We start from the raw sequence: 19,637 nt of genomic DNA on the forward strand, positions 1-19,637 counted from the left end.
CATGTACAGAAAACCTTAATCAAAGGCCTGTTATATTTAGGCTTGGGCACAACACTTAACCTTTCTGGGGTCAGTATCTTTCAGGAAGGTTTGCAAACCTGGGAGAGCCAAGGCTTTCCCTGGGCAGCTAGTGCTCTGTGGTCCCGCTTCCCTGCTGGCTACCATCTAGAGATGTGCCAAGCTTGGGGGCAGATGCCTTCAGTTACCCCACACCCTTGGGGGCAGATGCCTTCAGTTACCCCACACCCTTGGGGGCAGATGCCTTCAGTTACCCCACACCCTTGGGGGCAGATGCCTTCAGTTACCCCACACCCAGCCAGTCTCAAAGTGCTCTGGATTCTGCTTTCTCTTGTTCCAGACTGAGGAGGCCAAGAACGTGACCACACAAGCGACGATGGTAGAGACAGTGACTCTGTGTGTAGCAGGGGCAGGGGGGAGGGAGGAGGAGGCAAGAGGTGGGAACCGTCACAATAGTGATGATGTCAATGAGCGGTACTGCTGGAAAGCTGGTGGACACACTCTCTATGAACACTGTCGTGGTAGCTGCTGTTGCAGGTGAAAATAAGGATTAGTGTTATGGTTTGAATACGGAATGTCTCCCACGGGCTCGTGTTGAATGCTTAGTCACCAGCCAGTGACAACATTTTTGGAGGTGAGAGCTACTTGGCGGAAGCAGGTCACAGGAGGTGTGTCTCCAGTCCCTCCCTTGAACTTTGCTTCCTGTCCATCCTGAGACAAACAGCTTTGTCCTCACATATCCCTGCCATCTTGATATTTGGTCTCGGCACAGGCCCATGACCAACAGAATCAAGGCCGGTGAACTAAACATCTCTGACTAAGTCCTCCCTCCCTCGAGTTGGTTTTCTGTTGACAAATACATATTTATATAAATGTTATATATAATGTATATTATATATGTTATATATAATAAGACCTATTGGAACGACACTGAAATGTACAGCGTGTGGCATTACCCTTGCCCTGAGTCATCCTCACCTTCTGTTTCCTCACCCCCCCCCCCACGGTTACTCTTTACCTGTTTGTTATACACACTGACTTTCTGCTTCACCCAGTCCGTGACAGTCACCATTCTACTTTCTGTCTCCGAATGTGGCGACCCTGCATGCCTCATACACAAGCTAAGGATCGGTGGGATCACATCCTTGTCCTTTCATAGCTGACTTCTTTTTCTTAGCAATGGCCTTCCTTCCTTTTTAAGGCCGAATAATGCCTCACTGCGTGTGCCACTTTCTGGTGTCATTCCCTCCGACGATATCTGGGCCTTCCCCTCCTTTGGCTGTTTCGGAAAGGGCAGCTATGAGGGATCTGTTATTCTCTTTGGGTCCTTCTGTTCAGTTCCTTGTCTTAGCAATGCTGTGTCCTGTTGGTTCTGCTGGGTTAGAGCCTGGAGGCGGCTGAGCTCGTCATGCCAGCCCCCTGGGTTACTCTCAGTGCAGGTAGAGAAATGACTTGCTTGGACCATACCTGGCTAATGGCGGAGCCAGGCCTCAGCCTCCTGACCCCACTAAGCATGTTCTCCACCCTCTCATATTGACTTCTACTTTGGTACAAGTTTTAAGTGTGCAAAATAGCTGTGAACACACACTTCTGTCCACTTACAAAGAAGCAGCTGTTCCTGCGCCTCCCCTCCTTACATGCCTCTAATTTCACTCTCTTCCATGCCAGCTTCTGGAACATCCATTGCCACAAAACAGCAAAGAGCTGCTCTCCAGACCCCTTCCTGCCCAGGAGCTCTCAGACCCAGGCTCCCAACCTTGCTGCTGTTCCTTGCTGCCTCCTCAGCAAGGGCTGTCTTGGTGAGGAGCGAAAGCCTGGCCGTCTGTCCTCTGGCACCCTCAGAAACCAGGACATTTCCACCCTGGCTTTAGCTCAAAACTAGACACAAGTGCTCCTGTCTTCTCTGGGGGGCCTGGACCTGGCTTTCCCTGAACATTCGAATCCACACTCTTTCTGAAGAGCAGGAAGAGAGGAGGACATGGGAAGGGCAGGAAGGAACTGGAATGTTTATTGAGAGCTTTTTCTGGGCTGGGGCTTCAGCCCCGTGGTCATTTATGCTCACCACCCATGGTCAACAGTAGAGTGGGCACATCAGATGCTCTCCAGCCAAGCACGGAGTACAGTCAGCAGTCAGTGCTGGCCTGCCTACCCTTTGTCCTCTTTCCCAGTGACTTGGGGAATTTCCCTCTTGCCCTGTGGGAGCAAGTCTGGCCCCTGGCCTCAGATGATGAATCCAGCCTTGCAGGTCTGTACACAACCCTTTCTCTTGGCAGGGTGAGCCATTTCTGCACAAATGCTTTCAGTGGCCTGGAGCTCCTTGATGTCCAGGGTGCTGGGGTCATGGCTAAATCTTTTCTTGCTGGTGATTGGCTCTCAGGACTGTATATTAGCAGAGGCTGCTGACCAGGCTTTCCTTGCTGACTAGAAGCCAGGCTGGGGGCCTGGCAAAGATTGTTCCTGCTGGTCCTGGCAGCTCTACTAGGGCAGGTGGGACACAGGGAGCTGAAGGGAGAGATGAATTTGCCTTGCAGTAGGTGCGGGTGCTCTGCATGGCTAATCATAAGGAGGCTCATAGGTGAGTTGAGGAGGTATCTGGATGGGACTGATGGCTTCGAGCAGAGGAGGGAGGTGGTATGATCTGACTGATGGTTTCAGGATTGCTCTGGCTCAGGTGTGGAGGAATCAAGCTGGGTACAATGAAGTTGTGGCCTAGGGCTGTGTAGGGGGGGAACAAGAAGAGGGTAGATTCCAGATGTAGTTTGAGGAGGAACCACAGGGTTTGTGGGTGGAGAACAGGCATGGGATGGGCGAAGAGAAAATAAATTGTCGCGTGGGACTGGGAATCAAAAGACTAATTTTAGACTCGTCAAATATGAGCTGCCTTTCATAGAAAGAGCAGAATCAAGGCGTTGCCTAGAGGAAGTAATGGACTCAGAAGCACAGAGGTATATCCACCATCAGGAGAAGGAGGGGTAGAGCATGGGTTTCAGAGAAAGGGAGGGAGGCTGATTTTTTTCTCATATATTTTTCATTAAGATATAATTCACAGCTGGGCATGGTGGTGTACAACTCTAATCCCAGCACTCGGAAGGCAGAGGTAGATGGATCTTTGTGAGGTCGAGGCCAGCTTGATCCACAGAGTAAATTCCAGGGCAGCCAGCGCTGTAAGACAGAAAGAAAAATCAACCAAATAAACAAACACATACACACAGAGGGGAAGAGATATAATCCACACGTACAATTGTGGTTTTTAGCATAACTGTCAAAGTTGTTTGTCCATAAACCACCAATCGATTCACAAATTGATAATCACTAGAATCACAGCTATCGATTCCTGAACCATTCCTTCTCCCCCTCTCCACCTCCAGACACTCATGCATGAGCAGCCACTCCTCATCTTCCCTCCCCCAGACCCCAACCTCCCCCATCTATTCTCTGTGTTCTCACATTTCCTATGCATGAATCCTACAGCACGAGTCTTCTGTGAATGGCTCCAGTGCTTGGCAGGTTTGGTGAGCTGTAGCAGGCATTTAGAGTCTTCTCTTTGGTGTGTGGCTGACGCTCTGGTGTATGGGCTTCACTCGTTCTTTCGTTGGTTCTTGGCTCTTGGATGGATGGTGTTGCTGGGAACACTCAGCTCTTGCTTTTGTGTGAACGTAAAACTTTCACTTCTCCTAGGTGTACTGCTAGGGGTCATGTGTTTAACATTACATCCCACCAGCAATGCACGACAGGCCCACAGACTCGAGGTGAGCTGTTTGAGGGGAACTGTGAAATTTATTCTGAGTCGGCTTCGTTTCCGAGATGAGGGTGGAGGGGAGAGTAAAGGAAGTAATGGTTGCAGGGGAATAGGAAGCCAGCCGGTGACGGAGTGTTTAGAATCTCTAATGCTCAGGACCCTGTTAAAGGGAACCACCAGTGCATCCCTGCGTCTTCGCTTCCCAGGTCTGCGCATCTGCCTGGGGGCAGGTGTGGAGTCTGGGAGACTGTGATGGAGTCAGCTGGGAGTGGGGATGGAAAGTACAGCCTCAAACCTTCTGTGAGGGCTAGCCTCAGGTGTCTTTACCCTTCCTTTCTATCACCTGCCTGTTATCAGGCTTTGGCCTTGCTGCTGTTAGCTTCTCGCTCGCGCTCGCTCGTAGGCAGGTAGTTGTAAGGAACAGAAAGATCTCAACGCAGAGATGGGTTCAGCTACTCCGTGGCTCATTAGCACACCAACCTGAAGCTTTCCAGCCTCCGCGTGCCTCAGTCTCCTCACCTCTAAGTGGCTGGCCTCCCAACATGGCTTTGAGATGGAACCAGGGTTGTGGGCCAGCATTGTGTCTCTCATTGTGTCTCTCCTTTCTTCCCAGCTCCCAGGGCCGCTCCCAGGCTCTGTTCTGTTCCCGTGATGCTCTGGCTCTGCTTTTGAGTCTCTGAGCAGAGGCTCTACCTCTGAGACCTCTACTCCCCTCCGCAATTTCTTCTCTGTGTCTGGTAGTCTTTTCATCACTGACAGCACCCGAGAGGACAGTTTAAAAGGAAGAGTGGTTTATTGCCGCTCACTGGTGCAGAGGGTTTGGCAGTCTGCTAGCTCCACTCAGTTTGGGCCCGAGGTAAGGCAGACCATCATGATAGCAGGAATATATAGAACAGGAAGCTGTTTGCCAGGAGAGAGAGAGAGAGAGAGAGAGAGAGAGAGAGAGAGAAAGAATGAAAGAAACAGACCAGCGACTAGAGTCCCTTCAAAGGCCTGTCCCCAGTTGCCTGCTTTCTCCACCTAGGCCCTACCTCTGAAAGTTTTCACCGCCTCCCAAAATAGAGCCACCAGCTTGGAGCCAAGCCTTCAACACATTTTATATTCAAACCATAACCTTCCCATCCCCGAGAGCAGCATCAGAGCATGAGTGTCCCTGGCCCCTCTAAGAACTCCACAGTCACGGAACGTCTTCCCCTAGTGGGCACTCACACCTACGATCCAACCCAGGGGATCTTAGGTCTCACACACACCTACCCCCTCGGTCCCCTCTCTCCAGGCACTGTGACTGGAATAGTATGGCGTCAGGAACAGGCGTCTCTGGGGCTAGTAGCTGTGGACTATCACTTGCTGTTGTTCTTAAGCCTTGGAGGAAGCTGGTGTCGCTGCCAAAGGGAATCCTCCCCCAGGGCCAGGGAGCCAGCTGGAGGCTCCTTCCCCGGAGGCAGTCCCAGGCGACCTGGCTTTCACAGCCTGTCAGTGCTTTGCAGATGAAAAAAAAATCCCCTTTTCTGGGAACAGTGAGTGGCTGATGCAGCTGATCTTGCTGCCAGGCACCTGGCCTTGCCCTGTGACACACCTGACCCAGAGAGTGAGCCCAGTTCCAACAGGAAGGAGCAAGCCTGTCCCTGTATGTTCAGTGGGATGACATGGTTTGATGCAAACCTATACCGAGGGGGAGATATAGGCTTCTCCACTTAACTTGCCTGAAAAATAGGATTGATCATCTTTCCTCCGCATGGGAGGTGTGGGGAGTACAGGAAGGCAACAATCTCTAGATGGGGTCCTTGTGGTCCTTGTGGATATGTCATCTCTAGAAGTTACTATCTTTCTTCTTCTGTGTCCTGGAACCCTTGATTCCCCCATCAGTGAAAGCTGAAAAGTCAGTTTTTAGTGCTTGCCCTTAAAGTTCAAAGAGCATTTCACCAAAGTCTGGATGCATCCATGCTTTTGCACACCTTTGGGGGCTCTCTTTCGAGTTGTGTCTGGGGGAAGAACCCAGGGAGCAGTGCCTGGTTCCTGGTATTTGCCACTCCACCATGAAGTATAGAGCTGAGCCAGGTTAAGAGGCACAAATACAAACACAAATACGTACGAGCTGGAGGAAGATTTCAGAGATGGGAGTCGGAGGCTGAGACCTCCCATGCGGGAGGCCTCCTCAGAGGTCTGCCACCGAGCCAAAGGGCAGCCAGGACATCTGGCGAGGAGGTGACAGGCTTTGGGACAACCAGCGAGGAGCAGAACAGACTTTTAAGTTGGCAGTCACAGCTTCAGCGTGCGTTTGGAATCTGGACAGCTAGTCTGGATCCAGGTGGCCAGACCCACATCAAGATGGATAAAGAGGAAGAAGAAAGGAGTGGGGCGGGGGTGGAGAGGGAGAGGATGATGGGAGGAAGGGAGAAGGGGAGAGAACAGGAAACAGTCTTGACAGGGACGTCAGAGCCCCTGGCTGACACCCTCGATGCTGACTGCCCACCCACCTGAGACGTGTGATGCTGGCATGTGGGACTAGACCTAAGAACAGCCTCCACGAGTTTCCATCCCCAGCCTCCCTCTGCCTCCTGGTTCTGCCGGCATCAGCACACACTGGCAGATCTCTTCCCCACAATGAGTAAGACTGTCCCCAGAGGCCTCCTACCTTCCTGATCATAGGGAAGGCAGGCAGAGTCACTTTCCTAGGAAGGCCAGGTGGCAGGACATGAGCTGGGGTCTGTCCCAGGTGTTTCCAGGTGTGTGTGAGTCAGCAGGGGTTGCCCAGCTCGGCATCATCTCCTCCCAGCTGCATGTCTCCTCAGGCCAAGAATAACCTTCAGTCATTTGCGTCTTCAGTTTTATATGCAATTACTAGTGTATCAGGTTGTGTGTGTTTTGATCATTCATAGCTTTCTGTAATTATTTAAATGTTATTGGTATATATTATACAAAATAATGGGCCTTGTTATGAGACTTCACACATGTACATAATTACTCCCATTATCGTCTCTTGTCCCCCATCCCCTTTTTTCTCTTTCCAAATTGTCTCCTTTACACACACACACACACACACACAGTGATAGAATCTCCCTAGCATACAGACCAGGATGGTCTTGAACTCACAGTTTTCCTACCTCTGTCTCCTGAGTGTGACACCACTCCTGACTTTTTTTTTTAAATGTAGATTCCATATATGAGACACGATGTGATTTTCATCTTTCTGCATCTGGCGTGTCTCACTTGCTGGGATGTTTTCCTGCAAACAGCAGCATTCTATTCCTCTTTATGCCTCTGTGGTACTGTAGTAGCGGTTTAGATTCGTTCAGGTATGTACTCAGGGGTGATACGGCTGGGCTGTGTAGTATTTCCATTCTTAGTCTTTTGGACGATTTCCATGCCGATTTCCATAGTGGCAGCACCCGTTTCTGTTCTGACAGCAGCATATATGGTCCCTGGTACCTGCATCTTTGCCAGTGTTTGGTGCCTTTTGCTTGATGATAGCCCTTCGTACTGGAGCAAGATAGGATCCCAGTAAACTCATGATTTTCATTCCCCTCATTGCTAATGATAACATACGCTTTATGATTCTACTTTTGAGAACTGTCTCCTATGTGAATTTTAGAATTTTTTCTAGCTCTGTATAGAATGTCATTGAAGTTTTGATAGACGTATCTCTGCCGTCTTGTTTCTTTTTGTTTTGTTTTTGCCTTGTTGCACATCGCCCCATGTGCTTTGTTCTCTTGAACTGACTAGGAAGTCCACGGTTTTATTTCTGTTTTTCAGAGTTATGGTATAGACATTAGAGCATGCCTACTTGTGTTTTCCTATCAACGTCAGGATATAATCAGGGTCTGGAGCTTCTTCCCAGAGAAAGCAAACTTCAGGCAGGGTTAAATATCTGTTAACCTTTGCCAGAATAAGGACATCACTTTACTACTGGGATTACTGAGGCTGGGAAGATGGCTCAGAGGTTAAGAACTTGTCTGCTCCAGCACAGGAGCTGGGTTGAGCCCCCAGCATTCACGCTGGGGAGTTCACAACAGCCAGCAACAGCTCCGACTTCTGGCCTCTGGGCACTGCACTCCTGGAGCATACCAACACACACACACGCACACACACACATACGCACACGCGCACACATACACACACACAAAATTAAAAAAAATAATTTTAAAAGTTTAAGCTAGTGTTTTCCTCCTCTTCAGATTTTAGAGATTTTTATATTTGGAAATAAAGCATTTCAGAGCCCTTCAGATGTTGAACTTGCTACTTAGGTATACTCAGCCTGTAGCCGATTACCTGTTCATGGCCCCCTTTTCACACATGGTTCCTCATAGACGTTAGTTCTAAATTGTCATGTGTTCTCTTGCTCTGTATTTGTGCTGCTGCAGTTCTAACCTAGGCCCTCAGCCAGGCCAGGCAAGTGCTCTGCTGTTGAGCTAGATCCCGGACCCCTTTTACCTGTTTATTTTAAAGCAGGACCTTGCTAAGTTGCCTGGGTTCACCTTAAACTTCCCATCCTCCCCCCTTAACCTCATTAGTAGCGGAGAAGGCAGATCCTACCACCAAGCCTGGCTTCCAGAGTCTTCTAATTGAGCAATAAGTGTTATCTTCATTCAAATGTTTTCCTGGCGGAGACCATTTATAATGCCGCTCATCCTTCTCTTTCCTGGATTTAGTTTTCACTTTGATGATTTATGTTCTCCAAGAGTTCTTTTAGAAAATGTGGGAATGTTCCTGCAATGTCAGATATGAGCAGTTCCTTCCCAGAGGGTTTTTGTGTTATTGTTGTTTTGAGGATAGACTGTCTTGTAGCCCAGGCTGGCCTTGAACTCCTCGTCCTTCCACATCCACCGCCCAAGTGCTGGGATGGAAGGTGTGTGCCACCACCATGTTGGGCTTTAGGGGCGTCTCTTTTATTTTCAGATTCATATTGAGCTTTGAGTTTTGAATGCTCCCTAGGTTATTTTTATAATATATTCACAGACTTTTAGGGCATATATTAACTACGAGTATTGTGACTTCTGCTCACGTTCATTTCTTCCCATGCACAGAAACCAATCATCACTTTTGATAGGTAGCCAGAGTAGGCTTTACCTGGGAAGAAAGACAGGACTGGAAGATCCAGCCAACCTTAGAAGTGGAATCCTGAGGGGGAGGTCCCCAGATCCTCATTCTGTGGCTTTCCCTGCCTCCTGTCCACAAGTGATTCTACATGAGGACCCCTCCCCTCTTTCTTCTCAGGATCTGACTTAAGGTGTTGCATGGGATCTGCCAGGCTCGTGTGAGAAACTGAGCCCCGCAAGCTCTGGCTTCTTCACTCGGTGGCTCAGCTTAGGGTCCCGCCGCATGCTCAGTACAGCCGTGTCTTAGAAAGTGTTCAAATCTTGTCCCTTTTCTCCCCAGCAGTGGTTCAGCCACTGCCCATCTCATGTTGCCTGGATGATCTGGAAGCCTCCTAACTAGTTCCCCGCTTCCACTGGTGGCTTGTCCCCCACTCCCTCGCCTTAGACCAGCCTTCTTACAATGTCCTCTGGATCCTGTCTTAGCCTACATGCTCCACCGAGGCCCCTGTCCTGCTCAAGATGAGGGAGAGCATAGGGTAACAGACTCTCATGGCCTTACCCACCCCCAGACCACCAGCTGTTGGCCACACCTCTACCTCTGAGTTTTTTGGGTATTTCCTCTGCTGGAATGTTGCTTCCGGGGTCATGTGACTCTGATCCCTCCTGCATTTAGTCATTACTCAAAGGTAACCTCCTGGGAGAGGGCGATAGCTTCTTGACCTATTCAGAAAAACAACAAAGGCTGTAGCCACCCTTCCCCTGACTAGATTGACCATCTACCATTGACCATTTACCTCTGGTAAAGTCATGCCAGCCATTCAGTTGTTTATCTGCTTCCCTACTGGCGTATAGGAGGTGCTCAGATAGTTCTAAAATTAATAGACAAAATTGCCTAACCTCGGTCTCCTTTAATTATTCAAATACAATACAGGAACTTTGGGGGTTGGCTCTCAACTAGACAGGAGTACTTTGTGTCAGGAAGGAAGAGTGAGCAACTGGGGTTCCTGCAGTAGGAGTGTGAGGGTGGCAGGGGGCTATAGTGGCCCCCCAGATACCACCCAGTTCCTGCCCCGGATGCCCCTTCCTGCCATTTCCATCCTAGGATGGACCTTGACTACTGGAGACAATCCCTGTCCACACAGGGCTTAGGCCTTCCTCACTGGGCTGGTTTCTTTGGCGCACTCTCCACACCTGAAGGCTTCAAGGTGGAGGCCCTTTTTCTGTATACGTGAAGGAGGAAATGGAAGTGCTGAGGGTCAGGTGCACCCCCAGAGAACCCCAGTTTTTAAGGGCTAAACCAGGAATCCATGCCTAGCTCTGGGGTTCCCCAGAGGGACCTGTGAAAGCTGTCTCTGACTTCATGAGGCCATAGCATTGTGGTCCAGGGAGCACAGAGGCTGAAATGAGTCAGACAGCCTTACACAGAAGCAGCCTCTGAGATGGCTGGAAGTTCTCCTCTGAGGACAGCTGGGACTGAGCTACAGCGGGTAGTGGCAGCTGTAGCCTGGGGCTCTACAGTCTATAGTGGCTCCAAGGGATCAAGGGCAGCCCCTGAGTGACATAATTCCTCTCCAGTTCTAGACACAGCAGGGCAGGAGGAGTTCAGTGCCATGCGGGAGCAGTACATGCGCACTGGGGATGGCTTCCTCATCGTGTACTCCGTCACTGACAAGGCCAGCTTCGAGCATGTGGACCGCTTCCACCAGCTTATTCTGCGTGTCAAGGACCGGTGAGAGCAGCAGACAGGACCGCCCTACTCCTGTTCCTGTCTCAGGAGAGCACCATCCTCCCTCTCCCTCCCCGTCCTCCTCTCTACCCCTCCCCCTCTTCCCTCCTCCCTTTTCTCTGCCCCCCCCCATCTTCCATTACTTCCTCTAAGGTCTTCCCTGACCCTTTCTTGGTTCCTAATCTGCTCCCAAGATTCCAAGGCTCATGCCCCTCCTGTTTTCAAAAACTATCCTTCAATCAAGGAATCATGGGTAATGTCTTTGCTTTCCAACTCCAATTTAACCAAATTGCATTATATGCAAAGAAAAGTGAATTTCCCCTCCAGAACACACTGAAATTGGTTAAATTGCATTTGACTACGAGATTTACAAGTCACACATTAAAGGCTTTTTTTTCCCCTTCACACCCTATAACATAATTAAATCACCAAGTGTCTGTTCTAAGCCCCTCTAACACTGCCAGTCAAAGAAGCAATGCAGAAAGAAAAAAAATAAATGCCAGAAAACAGCGGGGTTTGATTAAATCCCAGTAGAGATGGAGAAATCTAGTCAATAGCCAACCCACAGGGAAGGGCTTGTAGCTTTACCTAGCAGAGGAGCGCATGCTTGCAGAGCAGGCTGCAGGTGATTGATGTGCATTCAGCCCATGAATATATGAATCTCAAAGGAGACCCCTGAGTGGTCCGGGGGTGGGGAAATCTTAATTTACTTGCTAATCAAAGAAATAAAAAGTAGCATTTTTTTCTTACAAGTTACCGGGTATTTTTCTTACGAAAATATCTAATATTGCCCAAAGTGCCATGGGGCTGAAGTTTTGTTTGGTTCTCATGTCAGTTGCTGACGGGGCATGCCTCACCGTCCGGCACTTCCTCTTCTTGGAGCCATCCTTATTTTGCAGCTGTCGTGTGTGCAGTACCAGCCCCGTCCCTGGTGCTCTCCATGAGCTGAGAACTGCAGTAGCTTTGCACATGGTTTGCATATCAGAGTATTGGAGAGCTGAGGTGTGTCTCTGGGAAGCCAGGCTCCTCACCAGCTGCCTCAGGCCAGCCTCAACACTAGCCTTGCAACACACCCCAGGCTCCTCTTTCCCAAGCCCTTATCTCCTCTGGAAAAGAGGAGGTGCACCTTGAGCTGGTGGTGTCGGAGGATGCATCTCACATGGCTGTTGTTCTGCTTCACAGGGAGTCGTTCCCAATGATCCTCGTGGCCAACAAGGTGGATTTAATGCACCTGAGGAAAATCACCAGGGAGCAAGGAAAAGAAATGGCGACCAAACACAATGTAGGTGTGTGCGCATGTGCGCGCATGAGCGTGTATGCGTGCGTGCGTGCTTGTGTGTGTGTGTGTGTGTGTGTGTGTGTGTGTGCTATGCGCACGTGCACGTATGTAGGCACATGCTCTGGGGACCTCAGGACCATGTGTGACAGCCCATATGTCATCCCTCCTGCAGTGCTGATCTTTGGAAATGGGAGTAAGAAACAGAGGCAGAGAGGCCACAGGGTGCAGTGTGGCAGGATATTATTTGAAACGAGCAGCAGGCCAGTGAGAAAGCACCTTCTACAGCCATAAGAGGCTCTGGGGAGGTGGTGGGGACAGCTTCCTTCAGAGTGGCCTGGTAGCTGTGGGGTTCCGTGGAGGGCTGCTCTGCCTGGGGCAGCACATAGCCAACATTGGGCCGTGCAGAGGTGGTAGCTCTTCCGGCTGGCTCACAATCGAGCTCTTCCGGCTCATGCATGAGAAACCTGGTGATGCTGAGTCACAGCGATCTGCTCTGTTCACTGAGTCCATGCCTAGCACTGTACTGGGGGAGCACGGTTATCAGATCCTCTACCCTTACAGCCACAGACATCATTATCCCCACTTGATAAACATTAAAACTGATATGGCTCCAGCTATAGCCTGTCACAAGCATGTTAGCTTTCTAAGTTCAGTGCAGTGTGTTTGCCCTCTGGATGGTGCTGGGTCAGTCTCTGTTCCCCATCCCCATATTGGCACAGTACACTGGGTCCTGTCTGCTGGCTGGAAAGTCTGATGCAAGGCAGCCCCATCTCTGTCCATTGGCCTACTCTCCACATAGAGAAAGGCATGCTGGGAGCTAGTTTTGCCTGTCTGTCTTCTGTATTTATTCCTTTATTAATTCCATCATCCTAGGTCCTGGGGAACAAGAGTTCCCTGCTTTTGGTGGAGACAGGCAGTAGGCAAAGTAAATTAGTTTGAGGTTGACACATCCTGTGGAAACAGCACACCAGGAGAGGGAGGTCAGGACAGGGCAGAGGAGGTACCTTTTAAATGGGGTAGGGTGGGTCCAATTCATCAAGGACTTAAGGAGGCAAAGGGATGGCCAGACAGATATCCAGGAACATCCTAACAACAGAAATGATCTGTGCAAAAGCCCTGAGGTTGGCGTTTGCGAGCTAGCGAACAAGCTGCCGTGGCTAAGCAGGTGGAGGCGGGCGAGTAGTCAGAGTTGTAAGGAGTTGTGGCTCTTACAGAGGCTGAGGAGGAAAGCCACTGGATGGTTTAGAGAGAGGCGTGACGTGTGGCCGAGCAGCTTCTCTCCTGTGACGTGTTGAGAATAGTCCACTGGGAAAGGAGAAGAGCGGAGAATCATGCAGGGGCTGCCCCAGTATCACATGAGGCGGAGCAGTATGTGAGGGTGGCAAGGTTTGGCTGTGCTTCTAAGAACCAGCAGCATTTGCTCATAGACTGTATGTGGGGTGAGAGAAAGAAAGGTGGGTCCATGTGTTCTGAGGCCCCTAGATGCTGAGGATTGCTGAGCTCCCGAAAGTGTAGGATGCCCAGGGGCTCTGACTGTAGGTAGTTTCCTGCCTCCCTTCTGCATGTGTCCAGGGCTGCACAACATCCTGATCCATAAGTCAGGTTCTACCTGGTTCTTATCAGGAATGCTTAACATGGGTAGACACGGCATCCAGTTCGCAAGACGCCCCAAAGCTGACGTAGCGCACAGCTGCCCAAGCGGAGAAGCAGAAGGCTCACACTGACTCTGCTGGCCTGGCAATGTGGAGTTCTTGCAGGCATGCCATTCTGAGCTCTGTCTCCACTGCCAGATTGCGCGCGCCTCTGAGAGTTAACTCAGCAAAGGCAAGAACAGGGAAACCTGGGAAGCCAAATAACCATCCTACTGTGGAGGGTATTGTCCTTTCAGGGTTATCCGAGGCTCAAAAAAAAAAAAAAATGATAAAGGCCTGAGCTGGGCCCTCTGTGTGTTCCTGCACTACACTGAGGCCTGTGCTGAAGCCACTGCGGTGTGTGGACGCTGGACTTCACATATGGATGCTGACCCCTGTGTGTCCTGGGCAAAGCTTCCTGACAGCTGCTCCAACAGCTGCCAGTCTCCTCATGTACTTATTTCCCGTGCTTAGCTTCTTTAAGTGTGTTAGAATAGGGGCTGGAGAGATAGCTCAGAGGTTAAGAGCATTGCCTGCTCTTCCAAAGGTCCTGAGTTCAATTCCCAGCAACCACATGGTGGCTCACAACCATCTGTAATGGGGCCTGGTGCCCTCTTCTGGCCTACAGACATACACACAGACAGAATATTGTATACATAATAAATAAATAAAATAAAATAAAGTGTGTTAGAATAAAAGGCACTAATTTTGTGATCAGGAAAAAATAAATGTTATGAAAAATAGCAAAGCCCTTTGGCCTAACCTCAGCCAGTTTACCCCTCCCCCACCTTCCAGGAGGCCAGGGATGTGTGGAGGGATGAGCCCTTCCTGACTCTCTGGCATACCTTACCTCCCAGAGTCTGTTCCACTCAGCCTGTCCAAGGCATGGTATGGAAGTGGCCTATGAAGCGGCAGTCACAGCTCCCATGGGCTGCTCCCATCAGCCTAGGCTGGAGAGCTGGGGGTAAGGGACCAGGGTAATCCGGGTTCAGAAGTCCAGCAGACTTCTCCTCAGCCTTCCCACTGAACTTCACTCTGGAGGAACTCAGGGCAAAGGTCAGATCAGAGGTCACGCCCAGAAGAGGACCGAAGAAGGCACAGTATGCCTCCGTGTGGGAAACGAAACAGTTTGCTCCTGAGTATAAAAAGACTAACTGGGTTCTATTTCAGGGAACTATTATCTCTGCCTGGAGAACAGGAGGGGCTAGAGAAGCCATTAGTAACACTCTCCAGCCTTACAAGGCAAGAAGCCCTAGAACCTTGTGGGGGTTCTGTCTGATCCTCAGAACCTCTAGAGTGTCCATTTTAAAGGTGGAAAAGGACTTTGTGGGTCATGGTGCCAGGTTGACCAAGCTGAGCTTTGCCTTCCAGATCCCATATATAGAAACCAGTGCCAAGGACCCGCCTCTCAACGTGGACAAAGCCTTCCATGACCTCGTTAGAGTAATTAGGTAAGCCTTGTTCCCTCCCTGACAGCTGTGCCCCTCCCTGGCAACGACCTCTGGGGTGGAAGGGGCAAGCCATATCGCAATAATACAAGAAGAACACAGCTCTTGTGCTGGGCCAGGAGCCTGGGCAGTGCCAATCCTAGTTTGCCATTTCTTGTACCTCTTTGCATTTCCCCCCTGTGCTACCTCCATCTCTACGCTGCCCCCAGATATAATGGGACGGGGGTGTGGAGGCTGCAGGCATGTCGTGGAGATCAGGTATCCTGGTACTCTCAGAACCCCGAGCTTTCAACATATCCCACACAGCAAAGATCAGGCCCCTCTTTCTGCCCCCTGAAACAGACAATTATGGCTCCTGGGCTTGAATTCCAGAGGCACTGTGTGTGTGTGTGTGTGTGTGTGTGTGTGTGTGTGTGTGTGTGTGTGTGCGTGTGCATGTGTGTGTTCCCAGATTCACAGCCTGTGGGTCTTCAAGTGCCAGCAGCCCCGAGAACAGACTCCTGAACGTTCCTTTAAAACCTTTCTCACTTCATGTTGGATAACCGAAGTTGCCTCCCGGCTGTGTTCCCTGCCACCATCTTGTCCGTCGTATTCTAACCATTTTACATTCCCAACACTTAAACCCCTGTCTGCAGTACCTTATGTGGGTGACTCGGATCTAACCTTGTCATGGTGCCCCATGTTTACCACCTCTTGGTCCCCTGCCACGTATACACCCCCACTTCTAGCCCCACACTCTGCTGCATTGCCTGATCCCTGTGTTGGTGCCGGAAGTGATGTGCCCCCCACACTGCCGTGTACTGCTCTGGGCTGGTGGCACCAAAGGTGCCCTTTGGACCTGGGAACGGCTAAGGGAAACTGTGTAGCAGGCTTTTGCACTCAGTTGACCTGGGAACGGCTAAGGGAAACTGTGTAGCAGGCTTTTGCACTCAGTTGACCAGTTATCTAAAATATGGAAAATGAAAAAACAGACGTCAATTCCATTGTAAAGCTTGGTGGCGCTTACAGTCTGAATAAATTAGTCACCACCTGATGTCACTGATTTCCAGTCAGGTGACTCTGGTTTCCCTTCCCTTCCTCTCCAGTCTTCTTAGACTAAGATGCTTCATAGCCTGGTCTCCTTGGGTGGCCAGGACAGCAGCACCCTCAAGCTCTCCCTCCATCCCAGGAGTCACAGAGAGGGGACAGAGGAGGAGAAAAAGCTTGAACTGACTTTGTCTTTCTGCCCTCCATTGTTCATCAGGCAACAGATTCCAGAGAAAAGTCAGAAGAAGAAAAAGAAAACGAAATGGCGAGGAGACCGGGCCACTGGCACTCACAAACTTCAGTGTGTGATCTTGTGACAGCCTGAAACCCTGGGCATAACAACCATGAACTGTTAGCCCCCGGGACCAGCCCACTGCCTAACTGCACTGAGAACCGTTTCTTACCACAGCCCTTGGCTCCGGACTGGGCACCGGAAGGGGGCCTGGCAGGATGGGTAGGAGCAGACAGGGTCTGGCTTTTCCACCTCTCCCAGGAGACAAGCAACAGCTTCCAAGCCCTCCGTGTGTTGATCGAGCCCAGTACCCAGTCTCTTGGTGGATGTGCTGTTTCTTTTAAGTACATAGGGCTGATTTGCTGTGGAAGTGTTTATCCACACCCAATATACTAGACAAGCCATGAACAAGCTTCCTCCCCAACCCCGTCCCCAGTGTCTGAGCTCTGATGTCTTTTGTAGATTTTTAAATTATTTGAGTAATGATTATTTTATTAGAGAGGTCTGTGCCCACTGCCTGGCGAAGCTCCAGGTCTTCAGCGGACCTCTCGGATAGTGTCTGGAACAGCGCTCTTGTCTTTCTGAGAGTTCCTAGCAGTGCCAAACTCCATCCAGAACGAATGACTGAGATGGCAGAAGTTAGCAGAGGCCTTGGCAGAAGTCTGGGGTGGAGTCAAACCCAGGAAGCAAACCCCAGAGACCGGAGAGAGGGCAATGAATTTATCTGGAGGATGTCAGTGTAGTTGAAAATGCAGAGATTAGAAAAATCCCCTCCCTGCTACCCGCCCCACCCCCACAGCCATTGAAGTGAGAGCTAACTGGGACCATCTCACCCCTAGAGATGACCATTTCCTTATCCTGAAGGTGAGATCGTTTGCTTTTCAGGCAATGGGTAAATGCTGTGTTCAGATGTGGACAGGGCCCTGAGCTTCTCAGATGTGTCCCTTCCTGCTTGCTCACTCCTGTGTGTTGCTGTGCCCCCTGACACAAACACAGGGGCATGTCCAAGGAGGTGACTGTGACACCATCCGGAAAGCTGTTGTTCTGTGATCGCTCTTAGCTGAAAGCACTCAACACTATTACCCATGAAGCATCAGGACCTGAAGCCATCTCTATCCGAGTCAGCTGACCACCACCTTTCTAAGCCCAGCCAATGAGCACACCCCTCTGGCATCAGCTGACCACCACCTTTCTAAGCCCAGCCAATGAGCACACCCCTTCTGGCATCAGCTGACCACCACCTTTCTAAGCCCAGCCAATGAGCACACCCCTCTGGCATCAGCTGACCACCACCTTTCTAAGCCCAGCCAATGAGCACACCCCTCTGGCATCAGCTGACCACCACCTTTCTAAGCCCAGCCAATGAGCACACCCCTTCTGGCATCAGCAGTGCACCTGCCTCTTGGCGCATACTTCCACTGCCTTAGATCTTCTGTCTCCTGTCTTCGATCAGAGGGGAAAGGAGAGTTGAGCTGGTAACACAGTCCCTACACTGCTTCATTGGGGACACTGCTCCCCCACCAGGGTGCATCCTTCCCTCTCTGCTTCTGTTGGTGGGGTAAAGATTGAGTTTTTCCAGGTGGCATCTGGGTTAGGGGGACAGGAGGGACAAGATGCACTCTGTGGGGGGGTCACAAGAGAAGGCAGTGCAGCCAGTAAGCAACATGGAAGGTCCCCACCAGGTGGCTGGGCCACTCTGGAGAAAGAAACTCATGGAGAGAAATCCAAGGCAAGTGAGCACCAAGCGGATGTCCAGCCTCACGGTTCTTTTCAACCCAGAAAGTCCTAACTTGTTGACACGCAGGACCATCGTCACCGAAGGCCCCATCCAAGGGACAGTTCTGCTATAGAAGGAAGTGATTGCTAGCTAAAGATCCAACTTCTAACCTGTCAAAGTGCCACCCTCCGCCCCACATTTTTCTGTTCCTAAAAAGGATACCAAAGAACATTCCAATTGAGGTATCTCACCATTTCCCAGATCCGGTAATACTTAGGAATTTTTCAACACTAAGAGGACCGGGCTTTCTCTGGCCTTAGCCTCCCGGAGTCGCACCCACTGCAGTTGCTGCCCGGAGAGGTGCAGACTGCTCCCCATGGAATACGGAGATGGAAGGCCCTGCACTCGGGGCAGCAGCCACTACCAGAGAGCCCATCTCCTGCCCACAGCACCCCTGCATCTGGAGCCACGCCTCCACCGTGCTGAATAGGGACTGTCACTGGAAGCAGAGCAGTTGCCCTGAGTCACACAGGTGACTAGAAGGAAGCTCCCGGTACTCCTGCCCCTCTCAGAAGAGACAGTGCATCCAGGCCCATCATCCAGGACATCCATCCTCAACTGCCCACATGCTAAGCTAACATCTGGCCTTCTGCAGTCTCTGACTCAGGGCTGATGGTAAACGTTCATTTCCCAGAATCCCATGTTTCCCGTAAGTGAGATAGGTAGGTAACACTCCAGAATTAGAAAGGAGCCCTTCAGCAGAGTCTCCAGAGAGCCCAAGTCAAGCATGCTCAGCACACCTCTATCACCAGCCAACAGGAAGCCTGGAAACCTGGTTGGCCATGACACCGTGCGACCTTTGAATCTACAGCCGAGGTCTCATTCTGAGGTTCCCTCTAGTTTTTCAGAAACCTGTTCCTATCACATCCCCTGAAGTTCACCCTCTCAGGAATCCCCTCACCCCTGCGCCTCTTTTGTGTGCTCCCATTTTCTCCCATTACTCTGACACCTCCTTATGGGCTGCTTTTCTCGCCCTGGTCATTCCTTCTCCCCCAGAATGGGGCTATGCCATGGCTACTTCCTTCCCAAGCACTTTGCCACACAGGGGACATCAGGATGTTTGCCTTAGGAGTTTCCAGCCTCCCCATGGCTCTTGCTGAGGAGAGTACCTGATGGAATTAGTGTACCTGTCTTGCCTGCCAGGAGATGTGACCCACTAACCCATGTCAACTCTAACCCCAAAGCCCCTCAGACCGTGCTACCCTAAGTCCAGAGCCACAGAGGGGTCCCTTCCTTTAGCAGCCCGCCTGGTTGGAGACTCCACATTGGCTGGGGTTTACCTAGAATGCCAGATACTTGAAACACTGAGCCCTTGGAGTGACAGTATTAGCAGGTGGCCATTGTCGTGAAGCGAGAGTGATCCCTGGACATCTTGACGATGCTTGAGCCTTTTATGTAACTTTTTATCAAGTCTTTGTGTATCTCTACTTATTAATAAAGAAACAAAGAGAAATGCTGTCCTTCTTGCTCAAATATCCCTAGTTTTGTGATTTATCAGTCCTTTATCCAAACGCTCACCTTCTCCAGAGCCCACTGGTGGCCGTGGTGACATCTCCTGCAGGAGCCCACTTCCTCTGCTGCACACCATCTGCCCCTCTGTCTTTTGTGGGAAACTGTTCTTATATTCCAATGGGATTTGTGACCCCCCACCATGACTATTTCACCCAGCTCCTTGCTTCCAATTCTCAACCCCAAAGTCCTGGACTTGCCCTTCATCCAGCCGAC

The 19,637-nt window shown here is 50.7% G+C and overlaps 1 protein-coding gene across 2 annotated transcripts in view; it reads left to right on the top strand.

Annotated features, from left to right (window-relative positions):
* The window catches only part of Mras (muscle RAS oncogene homolog), a 52,449-nt gene extending 33,075 nt beyond the window's left edge, over positions 1-19,374 (top strand). The window contains exons 3-6 of one of the 2 annotated variants that reach the window (XM_041677138.1): positions 10,369-10,522; positions 11,702-11,805; positions 14,801-14,880; positions 16,121-19,374. In XM_041677138.1, coding sequence (XP_041533072.1) covers positions 10,369-10,522; positions 11,702-11,805; positions 14,801-14,862 — 320 coding nt within the window. In that variant the 3' untranslated portion in view covers positions 14,863-14,880; positions 16,121-19,374. The remainder of the gene's footprint in view (positions 1-10,368; positions 10,523-11,701; positions 11,806-14,800; positions 14,881-16,120) is intronic. The other variant, XM_041677137.1, reaches the window with a different exon arrangement.
* Positions 19,375-19,637: the final 263 nt, after the last annotated feature.

This window comes from Microtus oregoni, unplaced genomic scaffold, assembly GCF_018167655.1.
Source record: "Microtus oregoni isolate MIOR12 unplaced genomic scaffold, Mior012 000028F_ref0000031, whole genome shotgun sequence".
Lineage (NCBI taxonomy): Eukaryota > Metazoa > Chordata > Mammalia > Rodentia > Cricetidae > Microtus > Microtus oregoni.